Source organism: Bufo gargarizans, chromosome 5, assembly GCF_014858855.1.
Source record: "Bufo gargarizans isolate SCDJY-AF-19 chromosome 5, ASM1485885v1, whole genome shotgun sequence".
NCBI classification, from domain to species: domain Eukaryota; kingdom Metazoa; phylum Chordata; class Amphibia; order Anura; family Bufonidae; genus Bufo; species Bufo gargarizans.
In genome coordinates this window covers 398627009-398646188 of record NC_058084.1, presented here as the reverse complement: position 1 = coordinate 398646188, position 19180 = coordinate 398627009, and the positions used below count along the sequence as shown (strand labels likewise).

The 19180-nt window shown below is 43.6% G+C and overlaps 1 protein-coding gene across 1 annotated transcript in view; it reads right to left on the bottom strand.

Moving 5' to 3' along the window:
• The window catches only part of DNAH11 (dynein axonemal heavy chain 11), a 268017-nt gene that overhangs the window by 241773 nt on the left and 7064 nt on the right, over positions 1-19180 (bottom strand). Inside the window, 3 exon segments of the mRNA XM_044293255.1 lie at positions 3671-3770; positions 10913-11102; positions 15037-15233. Coding sequence (XP_044149190.1) covers positions 3671-3770; positions 10913-11102; positions 15037-15233 — 487 coding nt within the window.

Here is a 19180-nt window from a genome sequence, read left to right as displayed (position 1 = left end):
CTCCCTATAAAAGTGTCATCCACAGGCAGCTAGGACATGTTGAAATCTGAGTGATTTATATTTATTTATTTTTTAAACCACAGACAGCAGGACTTTTCTTCCCTGTTGCGGTTTTAGGTATTAGGTAAAGTATCGCAGCATTTTTAAGCGTACTTGTATAAATGTATTGTTGTTATACCTGCCCCCCCTACTTTTGTCCTGGCCCCCAGTGTGCCCCCCAAATTTTGAAAGCTAGAGACGCAACTGATGGCAGCTTATTACAACAGACTAACATCACATATGGCTCCCCAGCGGAAGCATGTATGAAAGTCATCTCCATTGTAAGGCTCCAACTCAGCAGGTAATTATTGGGAAGGAACTGTTCATTCTGGATAACTGCCTGCTTGTCAGTGAAGGCAAGAGCTGCATGTATATGCATCAATCACCTCCACTGTATGCGGACGCGTGATGGCTACTGTTACATGCAAATTTATTGTTTTTGGGTAGCAGATCCCTGTTTACACAGCATGATCTGCTGCCCATAAATGACGAGTTATGTGTCAGCATAAACGATGAGTTCGCCCAATGAGCCAACATTTTGCTCGTTCATTGGGTGACCGGCAGCACCTTTACACAGGCCAATTAGCAGGAACGAGCATTTGTACTAACGTTTGCTCATGATAATTAACCCGGTAATTCTCTGACCTAAACCGGTCTGAAAATATCTCCTGGAAAGCAGATTTTTTGGGAAAATATCTGGTCCAAGATGGTTACCAACATTACTGGGCAAATTACTATGTGGGGGGAAAAATATTATGGTGGGATACTGTGTGGGGGCAAATTATTATGGGAGGGATTACTATTTGGGGACAAATTACTATATGGGTAATATGGGGGAAAATTACTATATGGGGGCAGTCTGGGGGAAATTACTATATGGGGGCAGCATGGGGGGCCTTGCTATTGGGGAGGCTCTGTAGGGGCAATTCTATTATTTCTGGGGACACTATACAGGGATTATTGCCTGGAGCACAATAGAGGGTGTTGTTATTATTACTGGGGGCATTCTAGGGGACATTATAGCTGCTGTAGACACTATAGGGACATTTGGGGTAATTTATCAAACTGGTGTAAAGTAGAACTGGCTTAGTTGCCCATAGCAACCAATCAGATTCCACCTTTCATTTTTGACAGCTCTTTTGGAAATCCAGTTCTACTTTACACCAGTTTGATAAATGACCCCAATTATGTTTACTGGGGTCACTATTTTTTGAGCAGTATAGTACCTGGGACATTGGGGGCCACAACGGGCACAGTATTGGGGGTGGCAGCAGGATGACATTGTCGGGACACCAGGATGGAGAGGTTGATGGAAAAACTGAGAAATCTAAAGTGTCTGTGTTAGGGTTGTTGCGGGTATCGAAATTTCGATACCCAATCGATACTTTTGTCCCGGTATCGATACGATACCGGGATTTCCGTTTTTTCGATACTGGGCTGCGCAGTCTAGTATCTCTGAACATGAGCGCGCTGCTATCGGCGCGCTCATGTTCTCTCAGCAGCACGGGGAGAAGGAAGCTGTCCTCCCTCCCCCCTGTGCTGCTGCCGCTGCCACCAATGAGAAGAGAGGGGCGGTAATGAGAAGAGAGGGGCGGCAATGAGAAGAGAGGGGCGGAGGAGGGGCGGCACCACGGAGGAGGGGCGGCAATGAGAAGAGAGGGGCGGAGGAGGGGCGGCAATGAGAAGAGAGGGGCGGCAATGAGAAGAGAGGGGCGGAGGAGGGGCGGCACCACGGAGGAAAGGCGGCAATGAGAAGAGAGGGGCGGAGGAGGGGCGGGCGCACTGCGCCACCAATGATAGGATTATTTCCACACAGAGCGGCGCCCAGCGATGTCTCTGCACTCACCATTAGTCCTGGGCGCCGCTCCGTTCGCCCGCAGTGCCCCATTACTGTCTCCTCTCCTGCTCCACATGCTGCTGATTACTATCGGAGCGATGGGAGGAGACATCAGCTTCACTAGTGGGCGTTCCTTTTCCCTGCGCTGCGATTGGACAGCGCTACAACCAGGGAGAAGGAACGCCCACTAGTGAAGCTGATGTCTCCTCCCATCGCTCCGATAGTAATCAGCAGCATGTGGAGCAGGAGAGGAGACAGTAATGGGGCACTGCGGGCGAACGGAGCGGCGCCCAGGACTAATGGTAAGTGCTGAGACATCGCTGGGTGCCGCTCTGTGTGGCCTGATAGTGAAAGTCTGGAGTCCCATATAGTAGTCAGTCTTTAACACATACAGGAGGCGGGTGCTGGCAGCAGAATCGCATTGCCGGCACCCTGCCCCTGACAGGGAGCTGCGATCAGCGGCAGTTAACTGCCGCTGATCTGCCAGTACCCGCCTCCTGTATAAAGGGGTAATTATCATTGGTGGTGCAGTGTGCCCCCCAACCCATTAAAATCATTGGTGGCACAGTGCGCCGGCCCATCTCAACCCCCCAGTATTAAAATCATTGGTGGCAGTGGCCACAGGGACCTCTCCCCTCCCCCTCATTGGTGGTGCAGTGGCAGCTTCTGATCGGAGCCCCAGCAGTGTAATGCTGGGGCTCCGATCGGTTACCATGGCAGCCAGGACGCTACAGAAGCCCTGGTTGCCATGGTAACATCCCTGATGCTGTGTGCACAAAGCACAGAGCAGCAGGGACAGTGTGAAGTCCTATTCACCCTGATAGAGATCTATCAGGCTGAATAGGAAAAGGGATGAAAGATCCCAGGTTCTAGCCCCTAAGGGGGGGAAATAGTTATTAAATAAAAAGTGTAAAAAAAAAACAAAAAAAACAAAAAAAATATGAAGTATAAATCACCCCCTTTTCCCAATTTCACATATAAAATATATAAATAATAAACATATTACGTCGCCACGTCAGAAAAGTCCAAACTATTAAAATATAAAAAAAAATCTAGGTGGTGAATGCCGGAACAGAAAAAATAAAATAAAAACTGCACGATTCGCCATTTTTAAAAATGAGGAATGCACGTGGCTTTTTTTGTTTATTTTTTTTGCGTGGTATCGAATGGTATCGAGTATCGCAATACTTTTTCATGGCATCGAAACCGAATCAAAAATTTGGTATCGCAACAACTCTAGTCTGTGTTACAAACTCTGTAGAGACGAGATGCGGCTGAAAGAAATTGAGGGGTTGAGGTGGGGGGGGGGGGGGGTTGTAAGCAGGGGGCCAGAGAAAGGACTCGCCCTGGGTGCCAAACACCCTAGGCAAGCCACTGTTCATAGGGCCCCATAGGAAAAAAAGATTGGGCCCCCACCACCTAGTGTACGAAAATTGAAACAGCAACATAAGTTTTAATAATTAAAAAGGTATGTATAAGGGTACCACATATCCGAAAACCCACATTATAACAAAAAGTCACCATATTGTTATTCCCCACAAAAAGGTACAATGTTCTTGCCTCTGATTGGGCCCCCACCACCACCTCTAGGCCAGTGAGTGCTATGGCTATAGTTATGCCCATGCCTCTGGGGGTAATAGGTTTAAAATTGTAGAATAAATGCCAGACTTTTCAAGACTAGTGGTCAAAAATACAAAAACAGAACACCCACAAAAAACCAGTAGACATGCTAAAATGTACCAGCGTCATATAACTTCACACACACAGTATGCATAACGTTACTGGGGAACTTACCATTTTTAACCTCAGTGATTATGTTCTGCAGTGTTGGATAGTAACTACTCTCTTTTTCTTTCAAGATGGCAGACATTTTCTGAACAATTGCTGCTTGGAGCTACAAATGAAAAAAAAAAAAATAATAATAATAATAATAATAATAATAATAATAATAATACTTTTACAAAAGGGCCAATACAGTGTAGAAAGGATAAGACTTTCACAGGCTGAAAAACGAATTGCGTGACAAGCCCTCTTTTTCGGTGGCAGGCAGCCATGCAGATTGACGATCTTACATAAACGGTATCTTTACTTCCGAATGATCTTACACTGGAGTGTTGAGACGCAGGTGGCTATGCTGGGTAGGACAGTTAGTGACACCATAAAACGTTTAATGCAGAAGTCCAGTGACTGATTTTTCTGAACTGCATCTTAATGAAGCTACTTACATATCTGATGCATTTCACTACATCCCTTCCAGGATCTCTGGCAGGGCTATATCACAGCAGATTTTAGAATATGGTGCAGACTATCAAATCCACAACATGCCCTGTATGTCACAAACTGGTTGCAGATTCTCCGTGGCGTGACATTTGCAACTGAAAAAGCTGTTCTCATCTGCTTTAGGGCTCATGCCCATGAACGTAAGGGCTCCGTGTCAATGCATCGGACGTTGCGCATCCGGATCAGATCGCGGACCCATTCACTTGAATGGGGTCCGCGATCCGCATCCGAGGGTCCGCACTGCAAAAAAGTAGTGCATGCACTACTTTTGCGGTGCTGAGACACGGACAGAAACACCACGGAAGCACTCCGTAGTGCTTATGTGGGCTTCCGATCCGTGCTTCCGCACCGCATCTCCTGGATTGAGGACCCATTAAAGTGAATGGGTCCGTGATGCGTCTGCACGCGGCCGGTGCCCCGTGTATTGCGAACTCGCCGTATGCGTATGAGCCCTTACTCTGATAAAGGATGTTTGTCCTGAAAGAGCTAGTTACAGATGTGAGGCTGGCTTAGCTATTTTTCTAGCTTTGTTACATAAGCATGTCTAACCCTTTCATGACCAAGGGTCATTGATGCCCCAGTGTCCAGGTCAAAATTTACAAATCCGACATGCGTCACTTTATGTGGTAATAGCTTTGGAACACTTTTACTTATCCACGCCATTCTGAGATTGTTTTCTCGTGACACATTGTACTTCATGATAGTCATATATTTGAGTCAATATATTTCAGCTTTATTTATTAAAAAAAATCCCAAATTTACCATAAATTGGGAAAAATTCACAATTTTCCAAATTTCTATTTCTCTGCTTCTAAAACAGAAAGTCATACCTAATAAAATATTTATTACTTAACATTCCCCATATGTCTACTTTATGTTGGCATCATTTTGGAAATGTCATTTTATTTTTTTAGGATTTTTAAGAAAATTTCCAAAACCCACTTTTTAAGGACCAGTTCAGGTCTGAAGTCACTTTGTGGGGCTTACATAGTGGAAACCCCCATAAATGACCCCATTGTAGAAACTACACCCCTCAAGTTACTCAAAACTGATTTTACAAACTTTGTTAACCCTTTAGGCGTTCCACAAGAATTAAAGGAAAATGGAGATGAAATTTCAAAATTTCACTTTTTTGGCAGATTTTCCATTTTCTAATTTTTTTTTTCTTTAACACATTGAGAGTTAACAGCCAAACAATAATTTTCAAAAGACCCTTTAGACCCGGGATAATCAACTTATAATTTAATTCAAATAGCCTAGTTGCCTAGAATAATAAACTCCCGTTTCTAGTCGATTTAAAACGTAACGTTTATTTTATTTCATTTATCAGAAAAATAATATAACGGGAGAACAAAGAATAGTTTCAAATTCTAGGTGCGGTAGGGCACTAGTGGCTGGAATAGGGGTTGCTTCACCCATATATTCTGCCTCCTAGCATCCATTCATCCCACTTTTTTCCTTTTTATCAGCAATATAGTTTGTTTGTCTAAATGGGCATAATGCTGGAGACACACTTATTCATTCGCCCTGAGTCATTCGGTTTCAGTAATTTTCCTTTTTGTGCGATTCTCCACCACTAGTGTCTAGGCACAGGTGAGTCTGCAGTTACTCCGTGCTGTGACACTTGGTCCTACCTGCTCCTAATCTAAAAACTAACACACAAGCTCCCCCAACATGTTTCACCACTACATGTGGCTTCTTCAGGGGATGGAGCTACTATCTACTTTGCAGCGCTTGGATTAAAGAGCTGCCAGAACGTTTATATACGTGGTAGCTGCACGGGGTATGTGCAGCTATCACGTATATATACAGATTGCGGTCAGGAAGGGGTTAAAAGGCATCTGTGCTGATCAACTATAAGAAGATAATACAACACCTTCAGCAATTTTATTTCACTATTTTAGATCAACTTCACATGAATTGGCCTATCCTTCAACAAAGCTCACACCTCTCTCAATGAAACATGGAAGCTTGTTCTCTTTCTAGAAGGACAAGAGAACCAGAATCTCTCAAGAGAAGTTTGGCTTACTTGGTTGACTGGCCTTGTGGGGTACTACTACAATGAGTATTGTATGCCAGGCGACAACTCATGGTTTCTAGGAAGAGTATATGCAAATCGCATATCTTAATTCTTCTGGCATTAGATGGCATATCCCCTCTTTTCTTTTTTGTCAGGCAACCTCATTTGCATACATTTGGCTTTCTGGGAAAGATATTCAAATTAGCTTTTCTTCCAAAACAGAAAAGATGCTAATCTTTTGCAATGCCAGCCAAATTAAAATATGCAATTCATCTCTCTCTCCCATAAGCGTACTGCATGCAAGGACTTCTTATGCTTCAAAATAAACTGTCCAAAGGCCCTGATTTATCATACGTTCACTCTAGAATTCTGGCATCAAAAAGTCAAAAAACAGGGCTTTTGTGACTTTGTTTGCACTCGTTTCCGCAAAATGTAAGCGATTGAGAAAAAAAATTGCGCCTTTTTACACTCATTTGCGCAACATTTTGCGACTTTTTGCATTTTTACACCACTCACTCCAGTTTTGTAATGTGGATGGAAAAGTGGGTGTGGTTAGCTATGTTAATGAGTTTCACTCCAGATTTATCCCAGCGACTTTTTTTAAAAAGCAGGAGGGTGGAGTAGGAAAAATGGAGTAGCTTTTCTAAACAGAAGTGTTAGGTTTAAGGACAAGCCAAATTTATCAAACAATGTGTGACAATTGATAAATTTGGCACTAAGTACTCCAACACAGACTCCGGACTTCAAATATTCTCCTAATGATAAATTCTCCCCAATGAGTTTCCCACAATGATCTCCCTATAATAAACCTGCTTATGAACTATCTACAAAATGTGCTGTTGTAGATACCAACCGCCCTTGTCACCATCACCATAGTGTCAACACTGTGGCAATAGGCCAGTAAGAAGTTGGTACAATTTTTTTGTTAGACATCATTAGACTGTACATATTTGACCTAAAACTAAAGAGTTAATGGAGATGTTTTCCGGCGTAGTACTACCCAAAGAGGTTTTGACGGACCAAGGTCATGAGGGAATTGTGCAAGTTGCTTTACATAAAACAGTTACGGACGTCCGTCTACCATCCGCAAACGGACGGGATAGTAGAAAGGTTTAACCAAACCTTAAATAATATGTTAAAAAGGAGTGGTGACCAAAGATGGAAGGGACTGTGACCTCCTCCTGCCCTTACTCATGTTTGCAGTGCGAGAGGTGCACCAGGCCTCTACTGGGTTCTTGCCCTTCGAACTGCTATATGGCAGACATTCTTGCGGGCTGTTGGACGTAGCCAAGGGAACAACAGCCCACTCTGTATAAAAGTGTTATTGAATACGTCACCCAGATGCAAGAACGGATAGAGACCGTGTTGCCTCTGGTTCGGGAACATATGTAGGTGGCTCAGCGAGCCCAGAGTCGAATCTATAACCGGCAGACTCAAGTCCGGAGCTTTAACCCGGGTGATCGGGTCTTGGTTCTGGTACCGACAGTGGACAGTAAGATCTTGGCTAGGTGGCATGGGCCCCATGAGATAATCGAGAAAATTGGAGATGTAAATTACAAGGTACACCAGCCAGGGAGGCGAAAGCCAGAGAAGGTCTACCATGTTAATCTACTAAAACCTTGGAAGGATAGCGAGACCTGCGCTGAGGACAGACCGCGGTCGGTTGGTCTAGGGGAAGAGGTTTTGGCCCCTGTCTGCTGCAGGGGAAGCTGTTGCCACAATAAGAATTGCTGACTGCCTCTCCTCTAAACAGGCTCAGGAAGCCAGGGAGTTCGTTAGTCGGAACATGGATGTGTTCTTGGAACTCCCTGGACGCACTTCCATAATCCAGCATGATATTTTCACCGAGCCCCAGGCAAAAGTCCGGTTAAAGCAGTACCGGGGGCGCGAGGCTTGGCGAAAAGCCATCTCGGAAGAAGTGCAGCTAATGCTGAGGCTGGATGTCATTGAGGAGTCTAAAAGTGAGTGGGCCAGCCCAATAGTTCTAATACCCAAGACAGACGGGACATTACGGTTCTGTAATGATTTTCGTAAATTAAATGAGATTTCTAAATTTGATGCATATCCCATGCCCCAGGTGGATGAGCTAATCGAGCAGTTAGGATAGGCAAGGTATTTCTCGGTCTTTGAACTCACTAAAGGGTACTGGCAAGTGCCCTTAACGGAGGCTGAAAAAACTGCCTTCATCTTCACCCCTGAGGGGCAGTATCAGTATAAAGGTGTTTCCCTTTGTCCTTCATGGCTCAGCCACCACGTTTTAACGATTAATGGACATTGTACTTTGTCCCCATCGTAGGTACGCCTCGGCTTACCTGGACGATATTGTCAGTCATAGTACCGACTGGGAGAGTCACTTGCCCAAGGTGCAGGCCGTAGTGGACTCCCTTCGGAAGGCTGGACTAACCGCTAACCAAAGAAAATGTGCGATAGGGTTACAGGAGACTAAATACCTAGGATAGGTCATTGGGCGCGGACTCATCAAACCCCAATTGAACTAAATAAAGGCGATACGGAACTGGCCCCGACCTGTCACCACTAGGCAAGTAAAGTCATTCCTGGGAATGGTGGGCTATTACATCAGGTTTGTTCCCCACTTTGCTACTCTAGCAGCACCTTTGACAGAACTCTTTAAGGGACGAAAAGCAGTGATGGTTCGCTGGGATGATCGGGCGGAAGAGGCTTTTTCCGCTTTGAAGTTGGCCCTGTGTGGGTCACCGGTTTTAGTGACGCCCGACTTCAAGAGGGAGTTCATGGTACAAACGGATGCCTCCGAAGTAGGACTCGGTGCTGTACTGTCTCAGGAAGTCAACAGGGAGGAGCATCTCGTCTTACTAAGCCGCAATCTCACCCCAGCGAAGACCAGGTACAGTATAGTGGAGAGAGAGTGCTTGGCTATCAAGTGGGCACTAAAGTCTCTCTGCTACTATATGTTGGGGAGAAAGTTCCGCCTGGCGACCGACCACTCCCCCCTCTCAAGTGAGTCAGGCCAAAGAGAGAAATGCCCGGGTCATCAGGTGGTTCTTATCCTTACAGAACACAGAGCAGGCTGGTTGCAGGGAAACGTGGATGCCCTGTCCCAGGTGCACTGTTTGGCATGTGTTCACCCCCTCAAGGTTGAACAAAGGGGGGGGGGGGGGTATGTGACACAGTAAAGGGAGTTCTATGGGGAGGCAGGTATTTTCCTCCCAGTGTGTGCTGCTAGACTGATTAGCGGCCAGGTGGGGTCAAACACCGGACTGGACTCATGTTCCGGTCCGGGTTTTTGACAACACCTAGCTGCCTTTAATAGACAGCTGGGTTCAGCAGAAAGGATCTCTGTATTGGGATCTGAGGCTTGTGCTGGGCTTGGAGGTCTGAGACCGGTGTGAGGGGAAACAGGCCGCCTAAAGTCTGTTCATGGGCTCTGTGAGGCAGAACTGCCAGCTGGGTGTAAACTAACACCAAAACCAAAAGGTGAGTTTTTGTGTTGAATGTGACTTTTTGTTTATGAACTTGCCAAGAGTGTGAATAAACACTGAACTGTTTGATTGGTTGGTGCCTCTATACTGCGTCCGCTTATTCTGTCTACCAGAGCGAATCCCCACAACATTATATATGAATATATATATATATATATATATATATATATTATATCTATCTATGTTTATTTTTTTTATTTTTAAATGGTTTAAAATGGACATAAAAAGGGAAACTCCCAGTCAGTCATTCTCTATATTCATCACTGGCTGAAGCAGGTCACTACTGCAGCCAGTGACAGAGAGGAGGAGCCAGAGACCATCAGAGAACTCGTAAGCATTAGAAGTCGATCGGTGGTGCAAGCATCACTTTGTACATTTTGTTATGCCATTCTGACCATTCTGAACCCCCTTAATAGTATACCAAGAAAACAGCATAAATGTATTTTGGCATTTTGTGCACAGCAAAAGATGATAGGAACTAGAAACAATCAGCGGAAGACTAGAGGTGATTTAAAGGACATGTGTCACCAAAAACTTAATCTGCCAGTTAAAACCAGATAGTAGCACATCTCCTTTTTATCTATTATACATTTCTTTATTCTACTTCCTGAACATGATAATGGTGGCGGCCATCTTGCCTGAGCTGTTCTTACACAGCACTTACACAGCATTAAGAAAACTGCTTTACGGCAGCCCCGTGGGCCACAGACACCATGGACAGGAGGGGACCTCATTGACTTATTTTCTAGGTACAAGGAGGGGACAAACCTTGACAATCACTTATTGTGAATGGAGGATCCTGTCTTATCTCTACACAGAGGTGATATCTCCTTATCATTACAGGCAGGTTTAGAATTAATAGCAGTAAAGTGGCGCCTATTATTAGGCTTAGTGGCCAGTGCGAAAACTGTAGGATTATAGTTTTTTTGTTAAAATATAGTGGTTCACATGGAAAATAAAAAAATGACACCAACAAAAATTCTAAAAAAATATGTTAAACAAATAATAGGTTATTTCAGATGACACGTTCCCTTCAATGATCAGGCACAACATACATTGCAATAAACCATCAGACACGGGGCGTCATGCATAAAATGTATGAGCACGAGAAGTGGTGTGGTCAAAGGAAACCATACCAACTGCAACTACCACTTTGCAAGTGAAGCCATGAATGTGACCCTGTGACCAGATGCTATTGGTCTCCATTACTTTTTCTTTTTAAATAAACTGTTTTAAAAAAATTAATAAATAAAAAAATACATAAAATGCTGTACATACCTGCTCATAAATTCCAGCAAGATTCTCCCTTCTTGCTTTCCAGAAATTAAGCTCTAAAGATGGTCCTGGATTGAGACCTTTTAAAAGAGGCTGTGCAGAATCTGTTTCAATGACATCTCGCACTTGATACGACCACTTTATCAGCATGGATTCAAATGCATGGAGCGCTCCTCTGTCGTACACATTCTCTCTGAAAAAAAAAAAGCTAATATATTGGGAGGGTACAAGGCAACAGTGCTCAGCCACATCTGTACGGCGCCTGTATGGGCTTCCCCCAGGTACTAAAAGTTGTTCTCACACTCCAAACTTATATTAGTAAAATAGTTTGCAAGGCTGAAAAAGGGCATCCATCCATCCAGTTATTCAAGGGTTAAAGGGAGGTTCTCGTAGCAGTGGTCTGCCTCAGCCAGCGATTGGCAGAGCAGACCCTTCCTGGCGTTTTCGGTGTGTTGAACCAAGACAGGAAATGCAAAGCAGCCGGGGGATCCGTGAAGGTCACTAAACATTGTGGTTGTTTTAGTTCTCCCTGAAAGACCCCTTTAATTGGCGCTAATGTATATGTACATATTTGAGATCGCGAACATATGTACATATTTGAGATAGTTGTTCTGCTCACCTCTCCTTGGGGCGCAGACCCGTCTCCTGCCGTCTCCTTTTTCCCAGTGGACCAAGCTGCTGGGTTTGCTCTGTCCCTCAACGCAGGCTGAGACCTACTTGCCACCAATGCCTATCCTCTGCCCATAGGGCGTGTATACAATTCCTCCCGCTTTTAAAGGGCCAGCACACGTGCACCTTAATCTTCACCAAACAATGGCTGGTACTTTAGGCACTTTTTTCCCCTTGTGGGAAGGTGTCTGAGCAGTATATTCCTAGCTTGCTGGTTCCTGCAAAGGCATGCTGTATTCATTTGTCTACTTGTGTACCAATTTCTGCCCATTTCCTGGATACTGACCCTCTGATGCCTGGCCTGACCTCTGTACTGATCCTTCGCTTCCTGCCATTACCCTGGACTGTTTATCGGATTGCTTGTACTCTGCCTGCCCCGACCACGATTTTGCCTGATCCCTCTTAGTGCTTTGCACCGGTGTCTCTTGACCTTCCCCATGGGTCAGCTGTCATAAACCCAGACTACGCCAGGGGGTAGCAGCCTGGTGGTTCACCTGCAGTGAATTGCATCACATGGGTGAATATCATAGTAGGGCACTGCCAGGATAGCACCCTTAGATCAGTGTTTCCCAACCAGTGTGCCTCCAGCTGTTGCAAAACTACAACTCCCAGCATGCCCCCACAGCCAAAGGCTGTCCAGGCATGCTGGGAGTTGTAGTTTTGCAACAGCTGGAGGCACACTGGTTGGGAAACACTGCCTTAGATGTAGCCCGAAGCCAAATCTGTTGGTTGACACAGTGGATCCACACCCACTGCTGTAACATTTAGGCCTAGTTCACACGACCGTATTGCTTTTATTGTTTTTTGCGGTCCGTTTTTCACGGATCCGTTGTTCCGTTTTTAAGTTCCGTTGTGTTTCCGTTTCCTTATGGCATATACAGTATACAGTAATTAGATAGAAAAAATTGGGCTGGGCACAACATTTTCAATAGATGATTCAGAAAAAACGGAACGGAAACGGAAGACATACGGATGCATTTCTGTATGTGTTCCGTTTTTTTTGCGGACCCATTGACTTGAATGGAGCCACGACCTGTGATTTACGGCCAAATATAGGACAAGCTCTATCTTTCAACGGAACGGAAAAACGGAAATACGGAAACGGAATGCATACGGAACACATTCCGTTTTTTTTGCGGAACCATTGAAATGAATGGTTCCGTATACGGACCGTATACGGAACGCAAAAAAACGGCCCGTACACCCGCAAAAAAAACGTTTGTGTGAACTAACGTTTTTTTGCGTTCCGTATAGACCGTTTTTTTGCGTTCCGTATAGACCGTATACGGAACGCAAAAAAAACAAACGTGGGTGTGGATCCAGCAGTGGATCCACACCCACTGCTGTAACATTTTTTGCACCCGCAAAAAAAACAAACGTTTTTTTTGCAGGTGTACGGGCCGTTTTTTTGCGTTCCGTATACAGAACCATTCATTTCAATGGTTCCGCAAAAAAAACGGAATGTGTTCCGTATGCATTCCGTTTCCGTATTTCCGTTTCGTTGAAAGATAGAGCTTGTCCTATATTTGGCCGTAAATCACGGGTCGTGGCTCCATTCAAGTCAATGGGTCCGCAAAAAAAAACGGAACACATACGGAAATGCATCCGTATGTCTTCCGTTTCCGTTCCGTTTTTTCTGAATCATCTATTGAAAATGTTATGCCCAGCCCAATTTTTTCTATCTAATTACTGTATACTGTATATGCCATACGGAAAAACGGAAAGGAAACGGAAACACAACGGAACTTAAAAACGGAACAACGGATCCGTGAAAAACGGACCGCAAAAAACAATAAAAGCAATACGGTCGTGTGAACTAGGCCTTAGATTGTGATCTCCAGTGGAAAGGGCAACTGATGTGAGCAATTACAATGTATGTACATAGATGCAGAATATGTTGGTGCTATACACAAAGCAGAAAATAAATAGGATCACACCTGTGAGGTATAATGTGGCCACACAGTACTTGCTTTCTTTTAGTGTTTCCGTGTCTCCTGCTCGTTGCGTGTTTGTGTTAGGAGACTGGAGAAATCAGGTAAAGTGTTTACTACGGATACAATGGGGAGATTTATCAATAGTGTTGTATTTTGCACCAGAAGATTTTGCCTCTCCCTTCTTTACTTTGCGCCATAGTGTGCTTTGAGTTTGTTAAATTTGTTGTAAATTGTGGACAAAAAGGCAGGAGATTTTTATTTTGTTAAATGTGCCCAAGATTGTGACGATGTGTCTTTTTTTGTCTAAGGCGTTCTGTAGAGAAGATGCAACACAGTGTGCCACAAGATGCCTACCTGCGACACAATGCACAACAGGGCTTTATACTAAATTGAATTTTATACCACTTTGCAGACCACCTTTAACCACAAAATGCAAGGAAATATGTCTAAGACCACAACAAAAGAAGGTGCAAAAGAGACTGGACAAAAAAAGTTGGAGGAAAAACTGAATTGCAGACAGTCATGGGCACAAATGTAACGCTACTTTCACACTAGCGTTTTAGCTGGATCCGGCAGGGCTCAGCAAAAACGCTTCCGTTACTGATAATTCAACCGTCTGCATCCGTTATGAACGGATCCGGTCGTATTATCTTTAACATAGCCAAGACAGATCCGTCATGAACTCCATTGAAAGTCAATGGGGGACGGATCTGTTTTCTATTGTGTCAGAGTGAAACGAGTTAAGCTTGCTGCGATTTGCTCTCCGGTATGGGAACACAACCAAATGGAACAGAATGGAAGAGTTTTTCACCAGTATTGAGATCCTATGATGGATCTCAATACCGGAAAATAGAAGCGCTGGTGTGAAAGTAGCCTTATATATATGGTGTATCAAGCCTGTCCCAAAAATTCTGGCGTAAACAGAGTAACATTCTAGACGTACCTACGCTCATATTACTCCCTTATTCCTTTCTTGTATTTGAAAACAAAGGAATGAGAGAGGATCTGTGGAAGTTGTGAATTTACATATAGTTTCTGCAAATTGTCCTATTATTATATCCGATTTCAGCCTTTAGGGATTTTGCATAAAAGAGGTCAAAGTTAGGAACAAAAACACTATGTGATGGTTGATCATTTTTTACTAATTACATTTTTCACTCTCAGGCAACTGTATGGTGGCATATAAAGTCCACTGCAGCTGTATAACAGTATGATGCCCAGTCAAGTGTTTTACCGTATGATGGAGATAGCTTCCCACAGAGGCATCTGCCACCATTTTTTTCTTCTGGATTCATAAGGAATCAGAAAAAATGCCTCCATATGAAATTCAAAAGGCATACAAAGGCCCAGGAAGGACCCATGAAGCCAATCACTTTGTGTCAGGAGGTCTGATATAGTTGTTTCTTCTTCATCTTTCCAACATCGAAAAACGTCAAATTATATACAAATTATCAGGTCAGTTGCCGAGTTTATGATGATAATTACTACATTTTGGTAGGTTGTTGTGGAGTATAATTCTCTTACTTTTTTATTGTATCCAGCTGGTTTGATCCACTTGTAACTAATTTGCTAGGAAGAGGTAAGATGGTCCTTCCAGACAGAAGTCCTTTTACTACAAGGATTTTATTCTTCAGAGACTCCACGTGAAGCTCCATATCTTGTGATATGACACTCGGCAAAGACTGGGAACTCTTCTTAATAGAAAGGACAGGCATCAAGACCTGAGGAATGATGACATAATTAGAGAAAGCGCAAGTACAAATGGTTCACAGAGGAAGACATTGCTTCTGAAGGCCTAGAGTTATTCTGCACAGGAAAATTACTGAGGAGGAGACTTGAGCAGTAGCATGGAAGTACCAGGTGCCTGTGCTACATCTCAGGCTTTCTTCTAAAGTGCTCATTAAAATACTGAAAAGATTCCACCGAATATGGCCTCCTGCACACAATAGATTTTTTTTTTTCATTTTTTGCGTTCTGTATACAGAACCATTCATTTCAATGGATCCGCAAAAAAAAAAAAAAAAAAAAAAAAAAAACACGGAAGGTACTCTCTGTATGCCTTCCGTTTCTGTATGTCCGTATTTTCATTTCGTTCAAAGATAGAACATGATCAATTATTGTCCGCATAACGGACAAGGATAATACTGTTCTATTAGGGGCAATATGTTCCGTTCTGCAAAATACGGAATGCACACGGATGTCATCCGTATTTTTTGCGGATCCGTTTTTTGCTGACCGCAAAATACTGAAAAAGCCGTCGTGAGCAGGAGGCCTATGTCAGATACAGTACATTAGCTCTGCACTGTTGGATCATGCTCTTTGACGGAAGGTAAAGGAGAAATGTTGGCAAGCAACAGGCAGATCAGGTGCAGCGTCGTGTAAGATCCACATTTTCTTCTTTAGGAAATCTTAAAATATTATCTAATACCCGACATACTTGTAATATACTGGATTTAATATATCACCAAGATATTCCACAACAATATGGAATTTGTTTAGGGTCTGTTCACACTTATGTGAATGTTGTCCATCTGGATTACGATCATACTTTTCAGTAGTTTTGACCACAGTCTGCAGAGCTAGCCTTGTCATTTAGAAATAAAACACATCCAATGACCGATATTTACACTGGCCAAGAATTTTAAAGATAATCGCTAACAAGCGTTTATAGGAACACTCGTTAGCGATTATCTGGCGGTGTGAATGTATCATCGATTACCCAAAGAATAAGGTCCCTTTCACACGAGCGCGTTTTCCGCATGGGTGCAATGCGTGACGTGAACGTATAGCATCCGCACTGAATCCTGACCCATTCATTTCAAAAGGTCTGTGTACATGAGCGTTGTTTTTCACACATCAGTTCTGCGTTGCGTGAAAATCGCAGCATGTTCTATATTCTGCATTTTCAGCCCTGGCCCCATAGAAGTGAATGGGGCTGCGTGAAAAACACATTGCATCTGCAAGCAAGTGCGGGTGCGATGCGTTTTTCACTGATGGTTGCTAAGAGATGTTGTTTGTAAACATTCAGTTTTTTATCACACGCGTGAAAAACCCATCAAAACGCATTGCACCCGCGCAGAAAAAAACTGAACAACTAAACGCAATCGCAGACAAAACTGACTGAACCTGCTTGCAAAATAGACTGCTGTATAAAGGCTTGATCACACGACCGTGACGCGTTTTGTGGATCTGCAAAACACGGATGCCGCCTGTGTGCCTTCCGCAATTTGTGGAACAGACCGCCCTTTATAGAAATGCCTATTCTTGTCCGCAAAACAGACAAGAATAGGACATGACTTATAATTTTTGCGGGGCCACGGAACAGAGCAACGGATGTGGACAGCACACGGAGTTCTGTCCCCATCTTTTGAGGCCCCATTGAAGTAAATGCGGCTCAAATGTGGAACCAAACCACTGTTGTGTGAATGAGCCCTAATTGGTATAGGAACATAAAGGATGTAGATCTATATCAATTTTCAGTTACGCAGAAGCATGACATTGGTAGTCACCCTGGGTGGACAATAGAGACCCTCCCTGAATGCTGACTAAAGGTGAGGAGCCCAATTCATTCTTCTGCGGATTGAGAATTTATGACAAAAGATAGAGCTGAAAAAATGTCCACAGTAATTGTCCCTTTATCTTGAAAATACATGTATGTGCAGAACGATCAGATGGACAAATATTTGTTGTGTGCTGTACAGCTATTGTGAAATCCTGAGTAATGATCATGGAGAGATATGTTGCTGGAGAGAACAGAATTATCCGGGCGGCCGCCGCCCGGGAAACACAGACAAAGCTGTTGCACAGGTCGCTCACTTCTTAGGATTGCCAAACACTTGTTTATTGGGCTTTCTTAGCAACAGATGAAAGCTACTGTTTTACAACACCCGGGCTTTACTCACGCAGTACATGGGGGAGGAAGGCATCAATCTCTGTTAATCCCTTAATGGACGGTCAAAATTAAGAGTTACCAATTAAGTATAATTAAGCAGAAGTCTGTTTCCAGGATCTTAGACTATAATGTGCAGTAATACGTGAGTAGTGCTGCAGATAAGGAGTCCAGATCACCATCTTTTGGTTACCTACTGACTGCCCCCCATAGGATATAGGATGCAGAAAAAATCCAAATGGAGTGGAATTGTAAAAAACAAAACTCAATTCTGCCACAGTTTTAAGTTTTTTTATTACGGCGTTCACTACGTAGTAAAACGGACCTATGCTCTTCATTCTCCAGATCAGTACGAGTCCGGCAATACCACAAATGTAGAGTTTTCCTTGCATTTTGATACAAAAAAAAAAAAATACACAAACTTGAAAAAAAAAAATTGGGGGGGGGGGGGGGGTTTTGTTGTGGTTGTCATTTTTGGTAGTTATGTGTTTGGAGCTGTGTGAGGGCACATTTTATCGCAGGGGGTGTATGGCTTTTTGATAACTTTTTATTTAATTTGTGGTTGGAGCAGAAGCGATCAAAAAACGGCGAATCCGCCATTCTGACACTTTTTCGTTTTGCCTTTTCCGTATGGGATAAATATTTTGATATTTTGATAGTACAGGTGTTTTTGCATGCAGCAATACCCATGATGTGTATTTTTTTATTTTCATTTTGTGGAAATTACCTTTTTTTTTTATATTTCCCATAGGGAACTATAACAAGTAATCTTTGGATTGCTTCTCTCATACACTGTAATGCATTAGTATTGGAGTCTATGATGATTTTACGGTGTTTCTATGGAGTCTGGCCACAAGCAGGGGCTCCACTGAAACTACTATGCAGCAGCCTCCTGTCATTCTCTTTTTACAGAGGCTGCTGCATACACGCTCCAGCTCCTCCGATCACCACTCGGGGAGCTGGAGAATACCCGGAAAGGCGCACTTCTGTTTTTTCAGGCGCTAAGATGCCGGGGTCAGGTTTGACCAAGTCATCTGAGAGATCAAATGCCAGCAATCGGCATTACCACCTGTCGCGGACATTAGCCACTGCCACTCTATGAAACAGTTAATTTAATTAGCCATTAGCCACAATTTAATTAGCCACTCTATGAAACAGTAGGCACCTGGTTGCTATGGTGCCTGCTCCACAAAGACCCGACATGTGACTATTACTACTATTACCTCACATATTGGGAAGGGGTTAAATATATTATCAGGACTGCTGTGCATGCGTGCAGGAGTCCTCTCCATTAGGTTGGCATGGCACAGCAGTCTGGACTGTATTTTAAAGTGCAGTGCTGAAAGCAAGGAAATGGGGGCGCAGTAGGAAAATGAAAATGTCGAGCTAGGACTCCTTATGTGCTACTCATGTATTACTGAAGAAAATGCTACAGACTCCTGGTGACAGATTCCTTTTAAACAATGCAGCATGACTTATACCCACGGCCATGAACAAGCTATTTCGTTCTTGCCTCATTTAATCTTTGATCTGTCTCTTGCCATTTTGATCAATGTCAGTGGAGTCGAAATGACAATTCAGACTTTGTTGCACAAACGTAAAGCCAACCTGTCACATTGTACACGTGGACCTACCTGTGGGCAGGATGCTATACACCTGCAGGAGCTGAGCAGATGGAATCTATTCTGTACTTACCCCTCACCTATTCACTCAGGTGATTGAAAAGTTTTGCAGTAACTGGTTACATAGTCATGCACATGGACATAAAGAATAGGCTCT